Below are 27,720 nucleotides of genomic sequence, written 5' to 3'. Positions count from 1 at the left end.
ATTTCCTGTTGAACTGCAATGGGCTATGCAGTTTGTGGTTCTGGAAAATATTCAAATATTATCCTCAAAATGACGAAACAGAAGTGCTATTATCCAGAGCAATAGCCTGCAAGCCATACAAGTTATAAGAAAAACACAAGGTAATTTTGTATGTGTGCATTTGTTTCCACTCTAAAGCTGGAGGCACCATCTGGGATAGTAAAAACAGTTCTAGTCTCTTTTCTGATTTGCAGGTTGGAAAGGACACTCTGCAAGTGTTACTGCATTCATTGAGCCCATGTCCTACAGAAACCCTCTAACCATCAAGCAAGAATTAATCTGTACGATAGTTTTAAAATCTTAGAAGTGTAAGTTTTAAAATCTTAGAAGTGTAACCCCTGGGAAATTTACAAATAACCAGCTCAACCTTATGCAGAAGTTTAAGAGGTTTCAGTAAACTACCCGGAAAGGTGTAGATCCCACATGTTTAAGATTAATATATTATACTTGGCCAGATCACTCACCAGTCGAGCCCACAGAGCTAGTTTAGCCTTTTATTTTACCTAGCAGTAATGCAAGGAACCTATAGGCCTGTATCCTGGAGTGTACGACATTTTCTGAAGCAAGTTAGAATACGTAAAATAGGCCTATGACCCTCAGATAAAATGCTCTGACAGTTATCTTAGATTTTGGGGTACTGGGAATAGTTTGCTCAAGAGAGGGATTGGTACATAACGATACCAGGCAACTGCAGGAACAATGAACTGATACTGGGTTTGGGTATGTCAGGATGCAATTGTTGGCAGATGTCTAGCCACAAACTTGCTTGAGCAATAGATGATGTACATGATAAAAGCTAAATGGCTTTAATATGTTAACCCATAGAGTAATTTCCCCCCCAATATTATGAAGGTGAGGAAGTTAGATTTGGACATGGAAGGCTGGGCATCAGAATGAATCTTTGTGATAGTGCCAAGTCCTATAATAGGCTATGCCATAGTTTCTCAACCTGTGATACACGTACCCCTGAGGGTACATGAGACACAGGCAGGGGGTACCCAGGGAAAAACAGAGTGAAGGGGAGGCGGGCGACAGCTGTCAACTTCTGGGGAAGCCAGGTGGCAGCAGCCCGTTTCCCATGCAGTCTCAGCTGGGAGGCGGGTGGCAGCTGCTAGCTTCTGGGGAAGGCGGGCAGCCCACCTACCCGCCGGGTCCCAGCTCCTAGGTGGGAGCCCGGTGGCAGCCTCCTGCGTCTCGCGAGCTGGCCTCGCAGCTGGGTGGTAGTCACCCATGCCCCAGCTCCGAGCTGAGGGACAGCCTCCATCCAGCGCTCCGGCTTGAAGATGGGCAGCAGCTGCCTGCCCACGTCCCTGAGTCCCAGCCAGCGCAGAAGCCTCCTCTGCCCCAGCTCGGATTGGGTGGCAGCCGCCCACCTCCCGGGCTGGCAGCCAGGTGGCAGCTGCCTGCAACTTGCCCAGGTGGAAGCCTCCCTCCCTGGCTCAAAGCCCAGTGCCCAGAAAACGTGTCAATTTCACTACTCTAGCTGAGCATGAAATTGACAACTCTGACAGCCCCAGATTTCACCAGTTACCCTCTTTTCCTGTTTCTCTTTCTCTCTCACCCTCCTTCCCTGTCTCTCTCTCACCCTTTCCCCCTCTCAAATCTATGGCATAAAATTTGGCGCAGCACTTTATATTCCCCAGCACTGGCATGCTGCTCAAACCCTCCTAGTTTTGGCCAACATCACCTCTAGGCCAGGTACATACTTGTGTTGCACACCCCTGGTGTAAAGATGGTAACCCTACCCACACTAGATCTGACATCTGTCATATCACGGCCTTATATACTCAGCCCTTCTTCCAACATATGGCTCACATTAGTCTGTAAATATAAAATCCCGTGGAAAATGAGTGTTGGGGTACTTCTTAAAATTTTCAGAAGTTAGGGTGTACTTGCTACTTAAAAGGTTGAGAAGCACTGGCCTAAGCCACCATGTGGCAGGGACTAGCTTTTCATCCTTCAACTCTTCATTGTTATCTACCACTGACCTTTGGGCTTGAGTTTCCAGACCATAGGACTCGGCTGGCATGCCAGGGACAGGGTTGGTCCTTTGTCTCTGACCACCAAGCCCCCAAGGAAGGGTGTGAGTATAAGAATATGAGCATATGCAGGGAATGACACCAAAGATATTCCCAATGCTGTATTACAGCTATTTGTTTATGTGGTTTGGAGCTTTCTTGTCTTTACCGAGTGTTTTCATAAAGATAGCTAAGGCTTTGCTTTGTCCTCAGTGTGAGTGTCTTTGCCAATTGTTCCCTACAAGATACTGAACTTGTCAGTTTTAATTTTATGGAGCCTGATTCTGGGATGAGAACCCTATTACCACCCAGCTCATTAATTAGTATTAATTGGCAATCAATATATTATTATTAATCATTAAAAAGAAACAGGCTACATCAGTAATTTGTATGTTGTGGAAAAATCCTTCTAGCATATTTAACTCACTTTAACCGCATGTACTTTATAAATCAACTGCAGAATTCAGAATCATAGACCATGAAAAATAATCCATCTAGCACCATCAGGGTACCACAATCATCTTCATGCTTATATGCTATGAAACCTAAGTAATTCAATGGATGATTTGTCATCATTTGTTTCCTGTCATGTATCTTTTCTGTCAAGACCTTCGGAAGCGAATCATTTGTGTTTGCTCTAGGATGTAAAAGAGTTTAAAGTGATGGTGAAAGAAAATGAACTGTGCACCGCAGCTCCTTTCCTCTGCAAGGAGCACAACACTGCAGGCTCATCTGCACTTTCACTTTACAGGGCTGAGGTATGGCCTTATCTTCAGTTTGGCATGTCTCAAGTGCCCTGGTGCCATCCGCAATTCCTGATATATAGTCAGGGAAAGTCAGTGCAGGTGTCAAAGTGACCTTCTGTAAGCCCCAAGAGATATTACCATGCAGGCTTTCATAGCATAGCAACAGGTGAGGGAATCAGCATGGGCCATATGTCATGGGGAATGAAATGTCTGCAGAAAGGATAAGGACCATTTATATCCCTCACATTAGGATGCCATGAAAATCTGTATTTGTACTAAAAAATAGCTTTCCAGACAGGGGACCCCCAGGGATTTGTTAGCAGCATTAATTGTACTGAGCACGAAGCAATGACAAACAAAAAACTTAACACTGGAAACAGGAATCCTAGCTATAGATGTAGATGGGAGGTTGGGGATAATGGAAGAAAAAAAGAGAAATTTGTTACCAGACCCGTTGTTCTAACTTCGATACTCTTTATATCAGGTATCTACTCTATATAATTAACTGGAAATGGGCTTGTCTCTGAAGGAGAAGTTCTTTCCCAGAGCAATGGGTAAGACTGCGGCTGCTGCTCTGAACGTGTGCTGATGTACCTTCCAGGCTAAAGATATTGCAGGTGCTAAATCAGCAGGAAGGATGGTGAGAGCTAGGATCATACTGTGTATCACTGCTGCAGATGTTTTCCTGTCTGTTGATATCTTCCATTTGTTTTCAGGACCCTTCTTACAATAATCCTCAGGCTGATTCTGTACCTTGAAATAATGGGAGCTTTGCCACTGACTGCTATGTGAGCAGGAGTAGACTTTTTATCAGTAGTAACTGAATCCCCTTTCTCTCCAAAGAAAGGTTAGAAATGCAGCTTGTGACAAAGGCAGATTCTAAAAGAGTGCACTCCTCTCAGGCTGAATATGCTAAGGCCCAGATCTAATTCCCATGAAAGCAATTGGAAAAACTCCTATTGATTTCAGTGGGGTCTGGATTAGGGCCTAAAGCCCTACACTTCAGGCAATGGACAAAGGTTGAATAAATGGCTTTGCGTGCATGCAGAAGCACTGGTACGTAGTTGGGCTGAGGGAAGGAATCTTCAGCTCCCACATGTGCCTTATTAGCAGGGCAGATGGGTAGCTGTTGAGTGGCAGCTGATTATAGCAGCCTGTTCCTAATCTCTATATGGTGTTTTGACCTTGTAAATATCCCATTTCTTCTCCCACTCTGCATTTCCCTGTAGCAGTCTGCTGCTGAAATCACTTTCACAGTATGAAGGGGTGTGTAGAGTCATGCACATATTCCCTACTAATTGGGTCCCAACATACCAGTACAGCAAAAATTGCATCGTTTCCACTGTGCTAAACCCATAAGTGTCTAGGCAAGCGTCCTCAGGATTGGGCACAACACAACAGCCAGATTCAAAATGTTTTATGGATGAGAAATCCTCAGCTTCAGGCCTGTATTTGGAGGTGTGTCAGTGGTAAACTTTTCCCTTAAGAACATTCAGGGGACTAGCCCATGATTTTGCAGTGAGCTGTAAGTTATTGTTCAAGACAACTGTGCAGGATAAGATCAAGTAGCAATAAACTTTTATTTGGAGGGGTTGCAAGGAGGTGTCTACGTCAATCAAGGCGAATCATAGAAACCCAATCCAAAATCCACATGTAGAGTGGTAAAGAAATCAAATAAACTATGCAATGGTGAATGGCACATTTTATGCTGCTGACCACACAATCAAAATAAATTATTAAATTTCTGAGAGCACAGCTGCAATCTCCTAAACACAACACCTACCTTATAATTCCTGCAAGAAGGGTTGAAGGCATTTGTTCCACAGATGAACAAGGTATCCTCATTTCGTTTTAGGAGGACCTTAATAAAATTATGACACTCGTCCTGAAGAAAAATAATGAAAAGTATTTCATCCAACACATTACAGATGTTTAACGGCTTTACTCTTGTGCCATGATCTTTCATTGACAGGGCTAAAATGAAGCTGGCTAGAAGCCACTGTGATATTGCGGGCTTTAGTTCCACAATTTTTTAACTGACAGTGAACAAGCCAATGAATTTTCATTCTATTGGTTTCAACGCAGTTGCTAGGATCTGAGGACATTATATTTACATTACAGTTCAGACTTTATTGCTGTTCATGAATTTTGCCGCTTTACTCAAGACTGAGGACCTTTCACATATATTGCTGTAAGAGAACAGTAACATGAATTAATTCAGTGGAGTACACTAGAATAAAACTGATGGAAAACAGGTCCAGAAACTCTGGGCCTGATTTTGAATTGACTAGTGTTACTCATGGTTTACACTAGTGTAAAATTAGAGTGAGATCAGAATCAGTTCCTCTGCATCTATAAACACACACTTCGTATTATGGCTTTTTATGAGCTCTTCAGTAAACTCTTAGTGGAGAATGGACAACAGTGTTTAGCTATACGAGGCCGCATTAAGCAATGTCAGTACACTTAGCACTGTGTCCATAATTCCCACTGCTTCTAAGTATTTCATGATGTTATTGCAGCTGCTGTCGTAATGTTTCATCACATTAAAAGCAAACTATTTTTTGCAAATTAAAGACTTCAATAAGTTGATGGAAAAAGCAATTACTAGCAAAGAAGTGAATGGCATGATCCATTCCACATCACAGAGAGCGGCCTGAGATAATAGTCAAGAAACTAAACTAAAGTGGCAGTTGCAGGAGAAATGAAAATTGCCTACCTTATGTTTTCCCTTCATTCTGCATGTGTCTACATCAGCTTGTCTAGATTTCCATGTCAGTTTCTGCAAGGATCAAGAAAGAAATCAATTAGAGCCCAGAGGTTGTTGCACTTGATTTCAGAAGTAAGAGTTCCCTAGGGGAGACTAGCTGCTGAATATATATTTATTGAAAGCTTTCTGCACCCTTTCTCCATGATTAATTCACCATAACAATGAAAGATCAGTGATGTAGAACATTCACTTCATTTTCTGTTGCTATCTATTCCTTAAACTAGAAACCTCTCTCACCTTTTAAAACCTGAAAACATGTGAATTTAGCAATTTGCCAACTTTTTAAAATATATGCATTTTTTAAAAAAAGTCTCTTCTTTTCTTCTCTCATCATTTCTTTTAATTTGATGTTGTTTTGCAAAGCAAATTGTTCCTAATGGACTATAAACACATTAGCCATCAAGCCAAAGCATACACACTGGCACAGTCCAGTTCAGATGAGCAACGAAATCCAATTCAGGTTATTCTCCTTACTTCATATTAGCTAATAGGCTCAGGGACCCTCTATCTATCAAAGTACTACAGATTTTATCCACTAACATTGTTCCTCTGGAAATAGGTAAATCCCAGATTGGATTTTTGTCCTCTATGAACTGGAACCTAGATACACGTTTTGAAGTTGGCAATCTGTCTTAAACTTTCCAGGTAGCTGAATTATAGAGTCATAGAGTTTAAGGCCAGAAGGGACCACCAGATCATCTAGTCTGACTGCCTGTATAACACAGCCCACCAACAACATCCAGCACCCGCACACTAACCCAACAACTGAAATTAAAGCCAAGTATTACAGTCCACAAGAGATTAGACTATTATGTGCCAGAGGCAGAGAATGGGGGGGCAGGAGAGGTGCACCAATGCCTGAGGCCCCATGCAATGGCAGGGAATAGATTAAGTGCGATAAACCTTGATGATTCCGGCTGGTGAACCACACACTACACTGCAAAGGAAGGTGAAAAATCCCAAAGATCACGGACAATCTGACCGGGAGAAAATTCCTTCCTGACCTCACATACGGCCATCAGTTAGACCCCTGAGTGTAGTAGATTTGAATAATTATAGTAAAACTTCATTAAAAACTCCCTAGCTTAAAATACTAATACCCTTATAACAATAATCATGTCTTAGACCTGACAACACTTCCATTTAATTAATTGAGCTGGTGCTCATTCATTAACAGTCCTGCACTAAAATATTTGTCATGGATGTAACATGAGTTTTTCCTTCCTCTGCTGCTCTGTGACCTCATTTTAGTATGAGCTCATAAGCTCATCTATGGCATCACTCAGGATTTAATATGCCAATTTTTCCTTTCTTGGGGTGAAATTGACCCCGGTATTCTATGAATACTATATATTGCATATAGGGTATGCAGTGTGCCAACCTATATGACAAAGCTGATGGGAGGTCATTTCTAGCAACATTCATGCTAACATACACGAGAGCAATGCAAGCAAAACTATTCCCATTTTGGATATAATTTCACCTGGATGTAATGTGGATTTTCTTATAAGACTCTATAGCATGATGTTATAATAAGATTTTATTTACTGCATACTTGCCTGAATGACTAAAAATTGTGTATATGAAAATATGTACTAGACTTTGCCTTTTATGATGAGAGTTTTAATTGGTACAGTACAGAAAGCTACATAATATCAATGAATAGATGTTTGATGGATTCCAGGGACCTCAGTGTATTTCAGTACAGACAGCTTATCAACTTACCTAAATCACTTATCAGAAATTCACAGTGGACATGATTGTTATTCCAGCTTTCCCCATACATGACTAGCAATTCCACCTTACTTGATTAGTGCCACTTTTACAGCAATGCTGGCAAGCTGTTTGAAACAATGTCCAATTCCTATTTATTCTCTGCTCTTTCTAATGTCTTTGGTTTCAGGATGATAAAAAGCTACTTACTTTGCTAAAATAAATTTCTTCTGTATGTGATGTGTCCATATCAACAGTGTAAATATGGTCTCTGTAAACAAAGGTAAATGAATGCATAATCAACAGCAGCAGTCAGTTTATTTTATACAAAAATAAAACCAGACTCTATACAAGAGAACACTACTGATTTCTTAGTCTGCTTCTTCTGAGAATGAACCTCTCTATACATAAACTGTTTTGCTTTACATTAAGCAAGAAGAAAAATTCTAAAAAACTAACTCAAGATTCTTCCCAGTAGTTTATTTGTATGAATGAGGTTCAGGAAAGGGCGCTAGTTCCACATCCTCTGGGGTCTGGTGGGCAGATGGTTTTGTGCATCCTTATATCAGCTGCAATCCTGCTTAGGCAACCCGTACCAGCTTCCTGGGACGGTATTCAGTGTGCCATACTTAGTTATCCAGGGTTACAAAGAGGTTAATGTGTTGTTTGTTTGTTTTTTAAAGTTATACCTCCAACCTCAGCCATAATGATTTGATTGACAATATGGAAGGGAAAAAATTGACTGCAACAAAACTGTTTCCAGAAATCATTCTTCTCTTCACATGCTGATGGTCAAATTAACCTCTAAAATTCACTCTCGAAAAAGGTTTACATTTCTCACCTGTGCTCACCTTCCAGTTTTGCTGAAAACCTGATTTTCTCTAAATTACTAGCTACTAATCTCCCCTGATAAAGGGGAAACAGACTCAGAAACTCAGGTGAGGGGATATTTTTAAACATTCCCCTTCTACATGAGTGAAGCACAGGGACATTTTTGACTGTGGCACAGAATTAAAATATAAAACACCTGAAGGAGCCACACCAAACTGGGAAGGAGGGGTGAAAAACACCCAATATCTCATTTTTCCTTGAAATAACAATGACTTTTTCAAAAATGCAGGAAGTCTTGTGGCTGGAAGATGATTCACAGCTTTAAAGGGGGGCTGGATAGGAGTGTGTTTAAAGTAGGATACAGACTGTTTCCATTTTAGAAGCCTCTATTGTCAAGATTAGCTTCATTTTATCGAGTTTGAGGGAAACAATATTAGCTTCTAACTAAAGCAGACAGAAAACACTCTTTGCTGTAAGATGAAAATAAGCAACGCTTCCCTCACATGGAGGAAAGGGGCAGCATTGTTAATAGAAACTGGCTATAAAAAAAATCTGTCTGCCACTGCGGTAGAGGCAGTTTGCTTTGTAAGATGCCAAACTGAGAAGATTTTTTCTCCCCCAGTCTTCAGTACAAACCAGAACTGTTATTTACTTTCAAGACGGGTTTAATGCCTTGGTCTATTATTCGCATGACTTTACTAGCAGAGCGATGGCCAGGGTCAGTATCAGAATAAAATTATGCATTAGTATGATACCAGCTTTATAGATGGTGATATGGTTTCCTTTTTCATATATGCATATTCATAGTTGCTGTTGGTGCTACTACATAAAAGTAGAAGCCAAAGAATCTGAATTGTAAATTAACTGATTGTTATGCATTGGCAACACCTGAAAAAGTGTTCTGATTGGCTCCTCTCTGGCACCGTTCTTTATGTTAATTAGCATTTTAGGGTTGTGGGGTTTGTTTTTTTTAAAGACAAACTAACAACATCAGCCCAGTTAAAATGAAGTGGTGAGATTCAGAGAGAGGCTTGTGTCACTTAGCATCACTCAGACCATGACTCCTTTGAGCAATTTAAGTGAGTAAGTGTCTTACTCTCTGGCTTGCCAAAGCATCTTAGGAGAATTCAGACACAAGAGGTAGAATTATTTCAATGAAATCTGACTTCAGGATAACAAAAACCATTTCCACATTCTGTATCTAATGCACGGTTGCTCACAATGTTGGCAAAAATTAAAAGAGCTGTCTAGTGAAAGGCACTATAGATACTAAGGGACTGTGTGGTCCTCTCTTCCCCAGTACTGCCTATTGGCTGCGGTATGGGTACAGCTCTCTGCTAATTAAGTTATTCTAACACAAACTGGCTTAATCCTAGGGCTTCCGTTTTCCCACCTCCAGTCAGCAGAACTGAATTTTGTTGCCATGGTATAATCTTGTGGAGGAAGGGAATTTAAATAATGCTTCTGGCTGGGCATGACCCTTGGCCACTCAGAACCACGTCTAGAAATGCATAACTGCACTCTGGTACTGCAGGGGCTCAATGAACCATTCTGTATATACATATGGGAGGTGACAGATGATGTGAACAAAAGCAATCACCAAACAAGACATCAGGAAGAGACGACACAGTGAACTTCAGGAAAGGGGTGTGCAAATCTGCACCACCTGAAGGAAGAAGAAAACGCTGCTGTTCTTTTAAATATGAAGAGGGACAATTCAGGGGCAACATTTCAGAAAAACTCTGCCTGGGTAGGGAGAGGAGAGGCAGGAAAAAGTTGTGTCAGCATACAGAACATAGTTTGTGCCCTGCAAAATTGGGGAAGGGAGTGAAAGTGGATGCTATAATGGGGCCTATAGGCCTATGAAAAGTCTGAGGGGAGCAAACTAAGGTCTGGAGGGGCAACTGCCCCACTTGCCCCATAGCAAATGATGCTCCAGATGCTCAGCTGATGTTAATTGGTGTGCTGCTATAGCTCCTTGACTTCAGTGAAGCTATGCTAATTTACACCAGCTGAATATCTAGCCCATAATTTGCACTAAAATCTTTCCAACCCCACAAAAATGTACGTAATAATAGTTAGTACAAAATTCTTCTATACATCCCCATATCCTATTTGACAAAACAGGCAACTGATAAACAGAGATTTTGTTTTATGCCAACTATGCAGTAATCAATTGCTAGCTGGCTCTTTGAAATCAGTTTCCAAGGAAATTAACTGCAAAGTGAACAGTGAGCACTGGATTTTCTCAAAAACCTCAATGTTTAATCATTTGTTTGGATTGCTTTTCATATAATTGGGTAAATGTAAACTTAGTATCACTATATTTAGACACTTACAAAACAACTTAAAAGATGCCTCTGATATGGTAGTTAAGGGATTTATGCTAAGTACAGTTTTAATTAATCCTGTTATGATGTTCTTTGATAAACACTTTTGATTGTGTTCACATTTGCTTCAGTCTCTAAGTTTATTGCCACCCTAGTGTTACAGATATAAACTTTCATTCACACTAATTATGGAAAGATCACTCGTTTTCAAAAGTTTATCACTTGAAGATAAAAATGACCTTTTAAATTTTTACTTTTATCACATAGGCTTCTCAACCTAGAGGGGACATTTTCCAGTAACACTTAGGAGTAAAATAATCTTTTGAAGAGCTTTTGAGTTACCGGGGCAAAGAAAAGTATAAGAATATTTGTTGTGCTTGTGTAAGTAAAAATGGATTAGGTCTTTTTGTAGGTCATTTGTCCCCAGTAATGTCTAAGCACTTCTCTATTTGAATATAGTATAATATTTTATATATACATTGTGTATGAGTGTTTGTGTTAAATATGGTATATATTACACAGACGCAGACTAAGGAATTAATTTACTTTTTAAAATAACCTGATTTGTGAATAGTTATTTTCCATTTCAAAAAGTTCAGATTGTTTTTCAAACTATAGCATCAGTGTGCAGGAGGGGCATGTCGCTTGCTGACCACAAGCTAATATTTGCATCAGCATTTTAGTCTGAGAACAACATTTGGATACCACAGTCACATTTTAATCCACAAAGCAGATTTGACTTAATTTGTCTCAATTCTAATCGTCATGCTGCAAATAACCCGCCAATTTTAGAAAATAAAACAAACAAGAAAAAAGCAAAAAAAATAAGAGGATTCCCCCATGAAAAATGATATTAAAGAGGAAATCCTGCCATCCCCTTACTATCGCACACAGGTGCTGTGCTTTCATGGGAAGGCAAAGAGTGGAGCACTCTCATTAAGAGACTCAGCACAATTTCTGTGTCATCGAGCCAGGTTCCACTCTTGTTCTCTGAAGAATAATTGAAGGTGAAGTTGTAGGGAAGGAGGCATGGCCAGTAGGTACATGCACAACATGGATCCTGTTGCCCAAAGTATTACATGGGGCACAACAAAACCACATCTGATTTTCCCAGGCCAAAACCTATAATAGCTGCTGGCACCTGTTTGGGCAGTGGCTGCTTTACGCTGAAGTACTCTTTCCCAGGATTTGTCCCCTAATGAAAATTAAAGGCTGGCCTGGCTCTCTAGTCCTTTACTGAGTGCAACAGGCTGCAATGCAGAATATCAGAGTTTGAGACTTGATAATTCGTCAATGCCTTGTGGACAGGAACTGGGAATGTTACAGAAGTATGGCTTGCAATATATGGTAGCAGGCTAGAGCACACACAAGGATCAGCACAACGATGTATGGGAATGGTCTGAGAAAAGGGAAGGGGGGGGAAAAAAAAAAAGAGACAAAATGGCCTTGTTTTGAAAATATATGCTCTTAATTTAAAACACTACTCCTCACTCTGTCACAGCTCCAGTGTGTGCATTCTTTCCTAGGGACTGCTGAGCTTGGAGAGTACTTGCCATGGAAAGGAAAGACAATAGGAAACCAGCGGAGGTCTGGATCCCCACAATCTCCAGGACGTGAGGGAATTGAAAGCTTGCATATGAAGAGATTGTTAGAAACTGAGTTTAGCAGTGAAATCTACAGATTCCTTCATTGTCTAGGCCAATAGTTCTCCAACTTTTTAAATGTGGACTTTTGCCTAACAATCACGCCTCCCCTTCCCCTGAATCGCACCCTCCTTTCCCCCTTATGAAAGGGGGAGGCCCTTTCAGAAAAAAACAGGGGACCGCTTCCCGCACTGTGGGCCCTAGCAATCGCGCCCCCCCTTCCCCTGAACCCCTCCTTTCAGAAAAAAACAACCAGGGCCTACAGTGCAGGAGGCGGGGAGCATGGCAGCAGCGGGGGGCAGTGGGGAGCAGCGAGCACCAGTAGCGGTGCAGGAAGCGGGTGCAGCAGCAGCGCAAGGGCAGCAGCAGTGCAGGGAGCATGCCTGGCAGCGGGCTGCTGCTGCTGCAGGAGGTGGGTGGCAGCTGCTTCCTTCTCCGGGAAGTGTGAAGCTGGACGGGCTCTGTCCCCTGCTCTGTGCCCCCCATGATCCATCTTGCGCCTCCCCCAGGGGGGCCCACCCCCCACTTTGAGAATCACTGGTCTAGGCATAACAAGAAGCACCTTGAAACTGTAGTTATGGCGTAAAAATGGCACCTTCTGACAACAATTGTTCCTTGGTGTATCAATCAATCCTTCAATCAATTACTCTAAACTATCAGCTCCCTAAATGTATTCTTATGTGCCGATCAGCATGGTATCGAGGTACCGTTCTGTGACACTTATGTAATAACTGTAAGTTTTGACCTCTGTTAGCATTGGAAAGCCAACAACTTATGGGAGAGTATTTACATATAATATGCAGTAGGTCTGCAGCTGGTATAAATTGGTATAGCTCCACTGAAATGGATAGAGCTATGCCAATTTATACAGACTAAGGGTCTGGCCATATCAGCCTTCTCTTATAAATGCATGTTTGTACATATAAAAGTATATCTGTCTAGCAAAAAGAACTAAAAAATACATTCAATTAACCTCATGGACTACATCACAGGAAAAGCAGTAAACATATTTTTCTGCTTTCTTTTGTTTGTTTTACTATAAAATATGCCTATAATAGCAACATGAAAGTTTAATTACTCTTATTCAAATACGTTCTCACGTACACAGTGGATCCTGTGTGTTTGTTCTTCAAAATACATAATTAATTGTGTGCTCAAACAAAAACACAGACTCCTTTAAGGAAATAACGATTCCGGCTCTAGCCTCCAAGCTCCTGTGAATCCCTTCAACTTCCATTGGCTTTAATGGGAGCTGGAGGTACCCAGTGCTTCCAAGAGCTGCTCAGCACTTTGCAGGATTGAGCCCTAGATGACAGACTAACGTGGCTTTTAAGATGTATTACAAACAGACTGCAAATACCTCTATGTGTGTGCGATAAAATCCTAAAATGTATGTCTGGCAGAGATGAACTCAGAATATCAATTTTTTCTAGGACTAGCAAGAAGGACGTTTGGAAAACACGACTGACCTAGCAGCAATGTAGAGTGTTCTGTTCATTATCATGATCAGCTGGATGTCCAGCCTGTGCCTTTGTGTGGCGTTCCGTCCTGGCTTGTGCCCCACAAACACCGGATACTGTTTTGTATCTGTGAGAAGGGAAAGGGGTTGGGAGAAAGAAAGCAGAAGACAGAGAGAGAGTCATATTAAGAAGTCATGTTAACATGGAATATCCCGTCACCTAATACACTGCCAGAAGCTATAGTTCCTGTTCTTGCTGTCTCTCCCCACAACATAGCCTGGGGTACTGAAGTAATAGCACAGTGGATTGCATAGCTCATCAAAGTTATAATCTCTGTTTGCAATTGTCAAGGAGAAAGCCATTATGTTTTTAGAAATGAAAAACTGTGATTTCTGAGAGCATAAAACTGCTCTAAGAGCTCTTAGCATAAAGGTACTTAGCACTTGCACACAGTTTTCTTTTCATCCCCTGCAGCGTTTTAAATGCTGGATTCTGCCTGCCAAAGTTTATCTTTCAGGACAAAGCTATTTTATGGTATATTATGCAATGGTTTCCAACGTGGGGGTCCACAGACCAAGTCCTAGATTTCCAAAGGGGTTCGAACCTCCATTTGAAATTTTGTAGGGATCCACAAATGAAAAAAAGGTTGAAAAACACTGTCTTCTAATACCCCCTCCATCATTGCAATGGCTATGCCGGCTAGAGGTTAGAGCAAAGGACTTGGCACATCTAGGTACAAAATTACCAGCTCCATGGGTTTCCTGCAGGACTGGGCTGCCACTGCCAGGCAGCCGGGTGTATTTTTAGAAGTGGTGGGTAGCCATTAATTGAACTCTTATTTATTTATTTATTTATTTTAAGTGACTGGTTTCGGTTGTATTTCTTTCTTTCTTTCTGGCAACCTGTCTGATACATTTGTTTTCTTGGCAGCTTGATGATAATGCTGATTGGAAGTCTGTACCAGTAGCCAGTCAGCCTTTTCCCCAGCGCTGACAGTCAGTGAGAGCACTTATTCATTATATTCCAATGCTCTCATTGCTGGGAAGTCAACATACACTGATGGGGTCTCCATACAATTGTATGGAGACCCTATAAATAAGACACCCAGAGAATATTTCTGACAGTTTCTATCTGTCTGACACATTTGTAATGCATGTCTCTAGTTGCAAGAGCTAGTCAACGAGCCAGCTTTCAGGAAGATGGGCAATCAGAAAAACACCCACAAGACAGAAAGAAAAGGAGACTCTGAGTAGGAGAAGCATCAGAAGGCAGAATTCCTGCACATTCACATAATGCAGTTAATTGGTATCTGATCAAGTGTTAAGCCCTTTCCCCCAATATCTGTTTGCTCCAAACAAATGAAGCTACTTTGGGGGGCTATTATGGTCAATACTCTGCTTTAATTTTCTCTGCTAACACTCTTTAAGAGGGTCCTCGATACTGATCTTGGTTGAGCTACTGACTCACTGTACAGGCGTGGGCAAGTCACTTTGTGTTGCAGTCAGCCCAGCTGTAAAATTGGGTGGAAGCAGGAACTTCCCTGCAAACCAGATGCTGCATCTGAGCTGAGTAAATAAATTAACAAAACTCACTGAGGATTTAGGTTCAGAAGGTTAATCTTCCTGACCAAGATTTACTTGAGAAGTACTAATTTTTAGCATTCCAGCTTTTCTCTGTCCAACACTGGTTCCTTTGTAACTGACTGACCTTGTGTGAATTGGGGCCTGTATTTTTGCAGCCGTTTGACATTCATAACATAGAAAGAGAAGTTTCCCATGTTTTCCTCTGCAGAGGGGTTAAGATTGGTGACTTGGCATTCCTTACCACACTTTCACAAATGCAGGTGCCAATGCTGACACGTGCTGAACACCTCCTTTTTGCTGCAGAGTACCCAGGGCTAGAGTCACAAGGCAGATTTCATGGTAGTAGGGTCTAACTTCGAGGTGCTCTGTCACCTAGTGGAATTCACGGTCCCAAGTGTGGCACCCAGGCTTCCTATACAAAGTGTGGGGAGCGGTAGGTGCCTAAAAATGGGATTCACAGAAGCCAGCAAGCTGGGCAGTTGCCAGCTAAACTAGCCAGTAGGAAATGCAGAGGAGAAGGGCCTAAGCTCTGCCCCTCAAAAGAAGTTAGGTGCTTAAGTCTCGGCCAGAGGGAAGTGCCTATCTCCCCTTAGGATTCATGGCAGTGAGCTCTCGCATGGAGTTAGGTACCTAAGTCAGGTCAGCCCTTTCTCAAGAAAAACTGAGTTGCAGCTGGTACTTCACCCTTCTATCCAATAGTCCAGAAGTTAGAGCATTCTCCTGGGAGATGGGAGACCTGGGACTCACACTGGACTTCCAGGAGAGTGTCCTAATCACTGGACTGTTATAGGTGGGTCAATCTTAATCTCTCTTGTTGAAGATGTTCCATTTTGTATAAAATAATTAAATACTCATGAGCCACAGAGAGTGGCAATGACTCTATAGCCTGGAAGGCACTCACTTGGGAGAGGGAAGACTCAAGTCCAAGTCTTTGCACTAATGAATATTTAATTATTTATCCAATGTGGAACAGCTTCAACAGGAAAGAGAGAGCGAGAGAGCCCAGCAATTACAGCACTCACCTGAAAGGAGGAGCTCCACGTTAGGAGAAAGTGCCCTAACCACTGGGAAACTGGGTACTGGGAGTGGCAAGACCTTGTTCTCCAGTTGTCCCTTGTGTAGGCTATGAGTGTGTCTAGTGGTGGAAGGAATGCATACTTTGTAAACCCACTGGGGCACAGGTGTGAACTGGCTGCCAAGCTGCTGGGCAGTGTAAGATTTTGTGGCATAAATTTAGGCACCTCAGAAACTTCACAAGTGGAAACTTTGCAGCCTAGAGGCTTCAGGTACCTTCAGAGTTAGGTGGCAGCTGAGTGGGGATTGTGTGAATGCCAATGGCAACTGCTTGTTGTGCTTAGACTCCTAAAGAGGCTGTGAGATGCCTAAGTCCCCCCTGTGAATTTAGCCCCCAGAAGGCCTTTTTGGAATAATCATGACTGAACTGTGGTAACTAACCATGATAAAGAGGAACTTACACTGAGGGTCTGAACCAGGTGCACTGCATGCTTTCCCATATAGTCCAGCCAGTCAGTCCATCTTGATCCTGACTTGTAGCAAACTGTGCTAGCCTCCTCTCATAGGGACTCCCCATTACAGCAGTCAGAAAATGGAGAATCTTTGTTGCAAAATTTTCAGATTTACCACCAATTTTATTGCCCAAAATGCCAAATGGTAAGGTGTGACAAAGATTTATCAGAGGCTGAGCAAACAAATTTGGTTATTTGTGTAGGTCTAGTAAATCATTTCAATGGTACGTGCTGCAGCTTGCCAGACAGGTTCCTCTTTTCCTCCCTATCCCCCAACCCCTCCTCATCTCCCTCTTCCCCTGCCCCAGCACTGCTCTCTGCCCAGGAGTCAGCCAGCGACCCATCCACCTGTCCCTATAAAAATCGGGCCATCTGGTCACCCAAGGTCTGTGTGTAACTGCCCCGAGCTAGCACCGAGGGTTGCAGCTGTGGCACGGAGCCTGTGGACAGCCTGGTCTCGATGCTGTGGCACATGCACAGGGTAGGACACCACAGGCTCTTCCCCGACTGAATTAACTTTGCAGGTCGGGCTGCTGCTGTGTTATTGGTGGAGCGTGTGTGGGTTGTGGAGAGGCTGTAGCATAGAGCCCACAGCCTGAACTTGGGCTGGTGTGCTTTAAATGCCAGGGCCAATTTTTAGTCCTAATCCATCACTGGGTTAACTAAAACTTTGTAATTTTGAAGTTCAGTGATCAATATATTCGTTCTTGGAGCTTGGGGGAAAAAGCACCAGGTTTTTCATACTTACAGTTGCCATGCGAAATACTGATTGGCTCAGAATCTTCTGGGAAACCAGCCCCAGCAAAATGTAGCAGTGTGAAATATAGCAGCAAGGCTTCTGACCTCATAGTAGTTCAGCGGGGAGACTTTACTTTTTCACTTCACTCTGTGGATATAAAACAAGGGCATAAGAGCTTTCTGTCCATTCAGTTTTAACCAGTGCACACAGAAAGTAGGGCTTGAATGGTCAACAAATAACAAAGGGGATTCTCACTATAAACTAACAAATAAGTGTAATTTTGAAAAGGGCCTGCCCTGCTGGGCCACTTCTCTTTCATTCTTGCCCGTATCAGTGGCACCAGCAACTTGGCTTTAAATATGCTGTGAGCTACCTGTGAACTTTCTTGTCTCTGCTGATTGGAAGAATAAAAAAAACTTTGTCTTCGGAGTCAATCAATAGCTGACAAGAGTTTTTAGGGAAATACTCCATCTGCTGTTTCTTTGGGTAGGTTTACATAATTAGATGATGACACAGGCCATAAATAAAAACCACACTACATTATTTTGGTTAAAAAAAAAAAAGATTGAGATTATACTGATTCATACCATGCAGAGTTGTGAATTAAACACAGAAACACAGAGAGTTTGATGGAGCACGCTGAACATGTCACTGGGCTTTACCATAAAAATATGTACCCATAAATGTAGGTAACATAAAACCAACACTCTAACTTGCAATAAAATAAAGGTGAATAAAACTGTCTAACATCCCTTTCCTCATGTTTCACCAATGCATTCGCTCATTCACATTTCATGTGCAAAATAAATAAACAAACAAATTCCCAAATCTTGAAGATAAAAAGAACCAAGGGGCCTGTGGACACAGTGAAAGAAAACATAGTACAGTAAATAGCTCATAATTCCCTGGCAAATTTCACAGAGGTGCTGATCTGCAGGTGAAATCAGTGTAAAAGTGGGGTTTTCTTTTCTTCCCTTCCAGAGTTTCAAACCTTTTATGCTGCCTGTCAAAGATGATCTTTCTGAACAAAGCTATTTTACAGTAGCCTGTCAATCATTCAAGATTTATGTGCAGAAAAGTCAAACTTTTTAACCTAGATAGTCTTTGAAAGTTAATTTGGCAAATAAAGTGCTCACTTGTCCTTTTGCAACACCATTTAATATTAGATACCTTTGTCTCCTTTTTCCATGCCAAAAAAAGCATTAACAAGTTCTGAGTGTTGCATTTTTACTTGTAATTTCACAGACACAGCCAGTTCCCAATCATTTATCCAATTGGAAACGTCACACTAATTAATTTGCCTTTTCTGATACGTGCTTTTAAATAAAATCCCAGCTCCTATAATAACTGAACTTGAGATGGAAACTCTGTTGAAGGGCAATGTGATCCCTCAGGGCTATAACTAGATGATTTATTATACTCCATGTTTGCCTATTATTGTTCACACACAAACTTAAAAACTTGGCTGCTTCTGTATTTTGATTAACCAAAGTTTGATCCCACAGAAAATAAACTTTGATGTGAGCCACTCTGTGACTAACTGACTCCTCAACTGCCACACAGCACTAAAAGGACAGCAAAGGTATAACAACAAGGGTAAGTAAATTATAAAACAGAAACTGGCTGGCTATTATATTTTACCCGAGAAAGCATATGGGGAGAGAATAATACACAGGAATCTCGAGAGATACAGTTCTGTCTGGCATTCTGGCATTGGTTACGCTGGTGGCCACCTGTGGCTACTATGCCTCCCCATAACTACCTTGTTTTCCCTTCCCCCATTTGTCTCATTAATCACCTGTTTCATAGGATCTAGATTGGGAGCTCTCTGGGGCAGGGACTATCTCTGTGTCATCTGTTTGTATAGTGTCTAATATAATCCTGGTTTGAAGTTGCTAGGTGCTACCACAACAGAAATAACAAATAATAGTAATACTCAAAAAACAAATTCCCTCAGGATTTACATTCAAGGTAGGATTTAAAAAGAAAAAAGAATGAAAAGACTGATTTTCTTCTTTCTCACAAGTCTTTTTAAATATAGTTTTGCTATCTTTAAAGACTCATTTTTCATACTCAGTATGAAGTGCCTATTTTGTCTCTAGTTCTTTGCAAGGTGACAAAACAGAGTATACTGCTTTTCTATATCAACAAATTTCAATTCCTCCCTTCTTGCAATTCCTTTAGTCCAATGCAAAGCTCTTTTCTGAACTACCGGAAAGGAACAGTAGTTTATCTAGAGGAAATTTAACAAGCAATTCAGTTTTTCAATTTAAACTTTTTTCACCCACAGTATCAGTCTGCAGGCTGATAATTCAAACTTAACATGGCTTACAGTGGGACTCAGCGACAGAAGAATAGCTGCTTTATGTTACTTGCTGTCCTCACATCCTCAGCTAGCTAACAATGTATGTATTATATGAGGAAAAGCACTAAGGCAGCGTTGATAAATCTTGGCCATTTCACTTTAGAGCTTTAAAAACTTTTTTCAGGGGAGGTTGCGATATATCATTCCCTTCTTCTCACTCAACTTTCTGAGCTGTCCCATGTAAACATGTAGACAAGAGGGCCTCCAGTCAGATTAATTACCTCTGTTATACTGCACAGTCGTTTTAAGTGTAGTTTAACAGGATTTTTTCTTTACACGAACACAAAGAGAAGACTAAGGAGTTTGCAGCTCTGCCATCTAACAGCTTAACAGGGCAAAGCTATTTCTACACACAGAGGCCTAAGCGCAAAAAAGAAATTAGGCGTGTGAAGCTCAGTGTCACAGTGCCTAACTTTTAGGTGCCCAGAGAATCACTGTGATTCACAAAGCCTCAGATAGGCACCTAAGCTCCTATACAATGAATAGGGAGAGACCTTAGACTGTGATTCACAAAAGCCAGCATGCTATCCAGGGAGCCACCTAAGCTAGCCAATGGGAGATGCCAAAAACAAGGGTGTGTGCGAAGCCTCCTTCCTGTCCCCAAGATAAGTGGCAGTGCCTAAGTGCAGGTGGCAGGGAGGCACCTATCTCTGTTTATGATTCTCAGCTGCAAACCCTCTCTTGGCATTAGGTGCCTACACCATTTTAGCAAGAAGCTGGAGGGGAGATGGTGCTTCTCCCATAGTTTTTAGCCCTGTGGTTAGGGCACTTACCAGGGATGTGGGAGACCCCCTGGGCCAATTCCTCACTCCATCTGAGGAGAGAAGGGATTTACCACCTCTCACATGAGTGCTCTAAGTTGGGCTATAGGATTCTTGGAGGTGGGAGCAGGTTGTCCCTCAGTCTCTCCTGTTGAAGCTGTTGCACACCAGATAACTAATTAAAGAATCATTGGAAGAGGGGGGACCTGATCCTCAGTCTCCTACCACCCAGCTGCATACTCTATCCTCGCTCACTCGCTTGTGTTCTCTGGCCTAAACAAGCTCACTCACTTGTGCTCTCTGGCCCAAATGACTCTTTAAGAGGGAGTGAGAGCACAAGCATGAGAACGACTCCATAGCTTGGTGGTTAGAGAACTCATGTGAGAGGCGGGAAACCCAGGATCCAGTCTCCCTGCTCCAATGACTCTTTGATTATTTATCCAGAGTGCAAAAGTTCCAACAAGATAGACTAAGGGAGCCCCACTTCAAGTGGTTGTTAGAGCACTCTCCTAAAAGGTGATAAATTCCTGTTCAAATCCTTCTCCCCCTCAGGTGGAAGAAGGGACTTGAACTGGGTGATTTCCCATATCCCATGTGAGTACCCTATCCATTGAGCTAAAGTTTATGAGGGAACACCGCCTGTTCCCCAGCTATATTGTGTAAACTCATCTGAGGGGTCCAAACCAGTAGGCATGCTCACAGGGCCCCTACTGGATTGGGCCCCGCACCCAACTTAGGCAGCAGAATGCCTGTCTTCCCCTGGTTTGTGAATCGCTCTGGGGTTTAGGCAGGAGATAGATGCTCAGGTCTCTATTGGGACGCAGTGGTGCACATGCTCAGAGGCTGAAACACAGGTGTCTAGGGAACTTTACTGGCAAAAACCTAGGTGCCACGTGAGGTTAGGTGCCTATAGGGTTCAGCGGGAGTTTTGTGACATTGCAGAGGTTCCAAAACTGGGACTTTGGCACTTAACTCATTCAGTAAATTCAGGCCAAAAGCCTCTGTCATTCTTAAGGATATTTTTATTTGTTTCTAATAAACACGGAGGCTGATTCTGCACCACCTTTCCAGCTTGTGTAGTCATTAGCACCAGTACAAAGTAAGTACAAAACGCTGCCATTCTGATCTGTCAGTACATTACACCCACTCTTCACTGGGGTAAATGCCTGCAGAGCAATGGAGAACTGAGTCCACAGTGAATCTATTTGTCAATTTCAGATTTTTTTGGAAGGTAATTATACTAATTTAATATGCATTTTGGTATCCTTTCTGTGGAGCAAGATTTTTGTCCAGTTTCAGTGAAATTTTAGGAAGATGCCGGTTAGAAATGGCTACATTCCTTTCTAGTATAAATTTCCTTTTCAGCAAGTCCTCCGCTGTAGGTGGGCTCCTGGACATGAGATAAGTGTTTTAACTTACAAGTGTGATGAAACTACTTCCTAACCAAATGTCCTTCCCTATACAGCATGCAATGAAGCACAAGTAGCCAGATGGTGATGCCCAGAGAGTACAGGTACCAATGGCTTTGTAAACATCAAGGTGTATATCCTCAGCTGGTGTAAATTGGTGTAGCTCCATTGACTTCAATAAAGCTATGCTAGTTTATATCAGCTGGGGCTCTGATGCCAAGAACTTCCGTTCTTCCTATTCAAAAGCGCACATTGCTCCAACAGAGAAAGTGGCAAGTGGGTTTTTGTTTGCTTGGTTTTTTTACTTGTGAACTCCTGAGATACAGCATGATAAATGTTTTAAAGTACTGGAATAAAAGATTCTGTATCAGTTTGACGTATGATTAGTCATTGAGCTAGTAAGGTTTTGAGAAAGGGTAGGACTTTCTTCTGAGTTCTGAAGAACACAAACAGTCTGTTTTCTTGAATTCCTAGGACTAATGCAAGTATACATTGATGCAAGAGTATCTTTCCTTGAACTGTCTCCTTGAAGTTAATGAGATTGCACAGATGTCAGTGAGAGGAGACTTTTCCTTAGTAAGTATATATTTTATCCCTCTTTGCCATTACAGTGATTAGGTATAAAGAAATCATATAATCTTTTGTTTTACATGCAAATCAGAGTCCCCTTTATGGGACAAAATGAGGACTTATTGTCTCAGATTGTAAACTCTTGGGCGGGGTGCAAGAGTACAGCATAGTGGGGCACTGACTTCGATAAGGGGATTGAGGTGCTACTGCAATACAAATAAATAAACAAATAAATAATGTTTCTGTAACTATTAGTCTCTGATCTATACATTGGGAAAAAACACATTATTGGCATCAAGGAGTATTTGAAGATAAGGATGTAATATTGTCCCTGTCTCAATATGGCTTGTGATATAAGGAGAATGGTTTGATTTTTTTTGAGCCAAATGCAATATATAACTTCTCTAAGCCAAAGAGATAGACACAAATGTGACACCAGCCTCTGTTCTCTGATCTTATTTAGTGTTCAGTGAATGGTGGTCCTAGGTAGAAATGTATGAAGAATAACCCTTTGATTAAGGAAATTAATATGTTGCTACAGCCACAATATTACCTTGTGACTATGTCTGGACTGTATAAAAAGGGTTTGCCTTATTCTGCACAGATTACCTGTATCATGTAAAAATGAAGTGCCAATTTCCTGATAGATTCTGTGTAAACTTAAGGCCAGTTTTGATCCTGAGAACAGAACGCATAGTTCCCGTTAAAGCAGTAGCAGCGGCAAATATATTTATGTATGGTGCTTAACCCTTAAGAGCTTCAATCTTCCATGTTAGAGAAACTCCCATTTAACTTTTCAGCTCAACTGTACCATTAGTAAATCAGGGTGTAATTCCAACTAGAGTTGGAATGCAGAACAATTCCGTGGGTCTCTAATCATGATCACTCTTGCACAACTTTTGCTTGATTCACATATATCAGAAATATACTTTAAATCAAATATGGATGTCTTTCCAGAAGATATGCTGTATTCAACTCACAAACTATTGGGCTTAGTGCCAGGATTACATGGTGAAATCCAATAGCCTGAGTTAGGCAGGAAGTGATATTAAATGACGTTAATGACCATAAAAATCTATGACTCTATTTATGAGAAGACTATGTATATATTTGTACAAACTAAAGGCCACCAGTTACTTTCCTGCAAACAAGCCTTGGAGTGAAGGGGCTAGGTTGTATGTAGAATAAAATGTGCTGATGAATCTGTGAGTGAGAAATCTAAGAGTTCAAGTCATACCTTCCGCCCCAGGAAAAAGAATTTGAACCACTGCATAAAGAAAGGAGACATGGCCAATAAAACCAGAATTATCCAGGGGGATCCCCATAAATATTTGGAGAACAGGCTCTCTCATCACAATCAGCACTTCTGGGCCCAGCAAACATGAAAAATAACAAAGGGAGTGAAAGGATGAATTAGACAATGTAAAAACATCTAAAAAGTTCTAAAAGGCAGGTTCATCTAAATTTGTTTGCTCATCTTCAGGAATAAAATTTTGAAAAGTGACTTAGGAAGCTAAGTCCCATTTTCAAAAGTGACAGATACTTAGGAGCCTAATTCTTTTTGAAAGTGTGTGTGTGTGTCTCTCTCTCTCTCTCTCTCTTTATATAAGGAGAGTGCTTCATAGTGGTAAAAGCAGGGTATGTGACTCAATCACTCAGCCTGTATTCTATTCCCCACTCTGCCACAGGCTTGCTGTGTGATGATGGGCAACTCACTGAAGTTCCTTGCCTCTAGCTGGAAAAACCTTTGGAAATCCTTTGAAAAGGCACTATTATAAATTCAGAGTATCATTATTATTATTGTTTACTACCTTCTAAATTCACAGTTCCTAGACAGAGAAAGACATGGTTCTATATAAGCCAGAAAAAGAGGCTAGAAACAGAACAACAATAACAGGAATGTACCTGTGAACCACTGTCCCTGTAAAAAAGGGAAAGCTAGGCAGGTGCAGTCAGCTAAGGGAGGTGTCCAGGGAAAACATCCTATTGCTATAGGTGGTTATTGAGTAGCAGTTCTGCTTTGTAACGGTTAGATCAACCACTCAGGTACCACTGAGGTGTGGCTGAGTGTGGCACTGAAAAAGATCAAGCAGTGTGCTGATAACCATTGAGGGATGGAATGGTGCCAGAGGCAGCAGACAAAGAGGAATGAACAGAAGCAATGAAAGCCCAAGGGTGCGTGGAGAGATCAACATGCACTACGATTCAGGTGACACAGTGGTAATCATCGGGAAACAGTTTGGATTGCCAGACATGAGCACTGAACTGGAACACAGCAAGATGATGTCTGGGATGACCAATTCTCTTTTCCTGTGATGATAATCAGTCACCTGAATGCAGGCGCAGGTGGCTGTAACTACTCATGCCAGGTTCCTCTTTCTCCATAGCTACTAACCATCAACATCTCTCTGGGACCCACATTCATCTTTCCTTCTCTTCTCCTGTTGTCTTTACAGCTGTCTATCCGATTCCTGTAGCCCAACATGTCTCAAATATTCCAGGTATCTGGCCAATAATAGAGAGACACTGATGGGCCAGAAGTATAGCAACCACTTGGGCTGCTTTAATTTGCACACTTATTAGGGCTTCTCCTACACACTCATTACTAGGGGGAAGACAATGCCGTCTGGTTCAGGTTTGTGCAGAGAATCCCATATCCCGCCCACTTTCCAGTTGACCATGCTCCCTCTTAATTGTAAGCTGCTTGGGGCCAGGTCTGACCTTTTGGTAGGTGTTTATATAGTGCCATGGGTTCCTTGTCTATGATTTGGCGCCACAGGTGTTTCCTCAATAACAACAAAACAATCAAACAAACAAACAATAATACACGTGCACATAAATTCTGTGCCCCTCAATTATGCACAAGCCAAAGTGCTCCCCGCACATAGGGGGAATATGTGGGCATCCTGTGATATATGCACTTTATTACCATTTTAATTGGATTTAGCATTGCTTACTCATTTCCCAGGTTGCATACCCGATATAACAATTGGGCCCAGGGGATATCTAATGGTGGAACATTGGATATATTTTGCCTTATATAGCAACTGACAGCATACACCTTTATTGAGGACAGTCATAAAAATCTACCAAAGAAGTATAACCAGATACCATGTAATTATCTATTTAAGGATGTATGCAACTTTCCAGTAAAACTAGAGCAAACTTAAGGCTAAAATCAAGTTTCAAAACAAAATGTAAATATTTCTCAAAACTGTTTCAAAAGGATTTGGTTCTATTGCAGCATACTGATGTTTGTGTAAATGTGTTACACAGGCAAGAAATCATACACAGCAATGTCAACTCTATTGTGTAATATCACCACCTCCCGATTCAATGACTGATAAACTGAAAAGATTTGGACAATGCCCAGCAGAACGGATGAACCTCTTCCTGAAGAAGGTGTCATGTCAGTAGGTAAAACTCAGTCTGCCTAATGCTGGCAACCTATCTTGTATAGATCATCATTACTGATCATCTAAGTAGAGTACAAAAGGAAAACGTAAAGAACAAATGAAGACTTAAATAGGAAGAACCTTTTGCTGACCTGAGTGATGCAGTTCCAGTGACTACAGCATTAATAGGATGTTGTTGTTCAGAAAGGGAACAGTCAGATGGAAGATGCACATCTTCCAGATGGAATTAGAAGGATCTCAGGCCTATTGATTCTGGTTGTAACCTTTACTGTAAACAATCTCCAGGGACCTCATCAGCCACCTGTTCAGTGATATTTGCATTGAGATACGGAGCCAAAGCAAATGAGAAAATGGCCACAGTTCCTTGCTAAAGCATCTGCTCCTCTATACTCTTCTGGTTATCTATTTGTCAGGGTATCAAAGGTACACATTTTAGAGGAATGAGTAATGCAATGGCAATAACGTGCTCACACGGCAACAGAAACAATGAACATTTTGTCTTGATGCTGATGGTGGAATTATATCATGAAATATTTCACTTTCTAATAACTGCTCAGTTTTATACTTAAATCGGGCATGCCAAAACTGGCAGGAAAGCCATTTGTGCTCTGAGGATTATTGCCAGAAACATTTTTGATTTTATTTTTGGGGCAATAAGCCGGCATGAAAGAATAATGGTAGTGTCCAAATTATTCCTCTTACTTACTATCAGAAACACGTACAGCAACAGATCTAACTTTAGAACAGCTTGTTCAGTCATCACAATGATGTCTTTATTATTTTAAATACACCTCACTTGTTTAAGAGATAAAAATAGCTCTATTGATTGTTTGCGGCTTCAATAAACCACCATCAAGATTTTGAATTGATTTAAGAGCTGAACGTAACACTGTCTTTTGACAAGACAGAACACCATCTCTAATAAATACTTTGCTGTTTCATTTCAGCATGCTTAATAGAAAACAGAAACATTACCAGCAACAGCATTAGTCTTCCCAAACCTAACTTTGCCTGGGAAATATCAATGGTAGTTAATTGACCTTCTGTTCTCTCTTTCGGTATATGGAATAAAAATTACACTGCAGCATGTAATCCAAAAATATAGAGAGAATGAAATGTGGTCTTCCTTTTTCCTTTTGTTATCAATAACAGCAAAAGTGAAACATGAAATAGTGTATGTTTTCACAATAGTATTGCCAATTGCCACTGATTAAAAGTTTGACAAAGCCCTGCAGACAATCTGAGCTGCTACACGTCTGCAGTAAACATAACATCAGGATCAGGCAGTAATCCTAAAATAATCCCTCTAGTGCATCAAACTCTTCAAGTCAGATTCCCTCAATTACTCAGCATATGCCTCCTTTCATTGTTGCTGGTGCATATTTAAATAGATTCCAGTTGTTTCTTCAATCTCCTCCGCATTCAGGAAAACAAAAAGGTAATTTACAGTTGATTTATGTCTGCACAACAGATCAAATCACATGAAGAGCACAGCATTATTCCAGACCAAAATTAGGATCCCATATAACATATCATTGTGTTTTAGAGCAGCTGATTGCTGCTTAACATAATCATAAATAAATATTTTTATTTTGCATATTTGTTTAAAGTTCAAAACTAAACTCATAAATTAAAACATTGTCTTTTGATTTGTGGCAGTTGATTGCTTTCTTTAAGAAACTCATTTCATTTTTTTTTAAATGAAAATGTCCAGTTTTTAATTTAATGAAACAGCTGAGAATACATTTAAGTCAATCGTTGAATAATCAGAGCACACCATGTAATTTTTGTGCAAATACTG

General features: G+C 41.2%; 1 protein-coding gene across 10 annotated transcripts in view; it reads right to left on the bottom strand.

The window, feature by feature from the left end:
- Positions 1-27,720, bottom strand: part of SEMA6A (semaphorin 6A) — a 188,729-nt gene that overhangs the window by 55,620 nt on the left and 105,389 nt on the right. For 9 of the 10 annotated variants that reach the window (XR_010924002.1, XR_010924003.1, XR_010924005.1 and 6 more), the window contains exons 2-6: positions 17,408-17,545; positions 13,560-13,677; positions 7,497-7,557; positions 5,523-5,585; positions 4,587-4,688 (exon numbers count right to left, since the gene is read on the bottom strand). Coding sequence is in view for 7 of the 10 variants with exons in the window: in XM_067569111.1 (XP_067425212.1) it covers positions 4,587-4,688; positions 5,523-5,585; positions 7,497-7,557; positions 13,560-13,677; positions 17,408-17,507 (444 nt within the window). In the remaining 3 variants the exon portion in view is untranslated. Of the gene's footprint in view, positions 1-4,586; positions 4,689-5,522; positions 5,586-7,496; positions 7,558-13,559; positions 13,678-17,407; positions 17,546-27,720 lie in introns of those variants that run through there. The other variant, XM_067569115.1, reaches the window with a different exon arrangement.

Source organism: Emydura macquarii, unplaced genomic scaffold (assembly GCF_026122565.2).
Source record: "Emydura macquarii macquarii isolate MOO-44397 ecotype Brisbane River unplaced genomic scaffold, CSIRO-AGI_Emac_v2 contig_2897, whole genome shotgun sequence".
Classification (NCBI taxonomy): domain Eukaryota; kingdom Metazoa; phylum Chordata; order Testudines; family Chelidae; genus Emydura; species Emydura macquarii.
The sequence above is the reverse complement of the archived record's forward strand: the minus strand, read 5'-3'. Positions and strand labels throughout refer to the sequence as shown.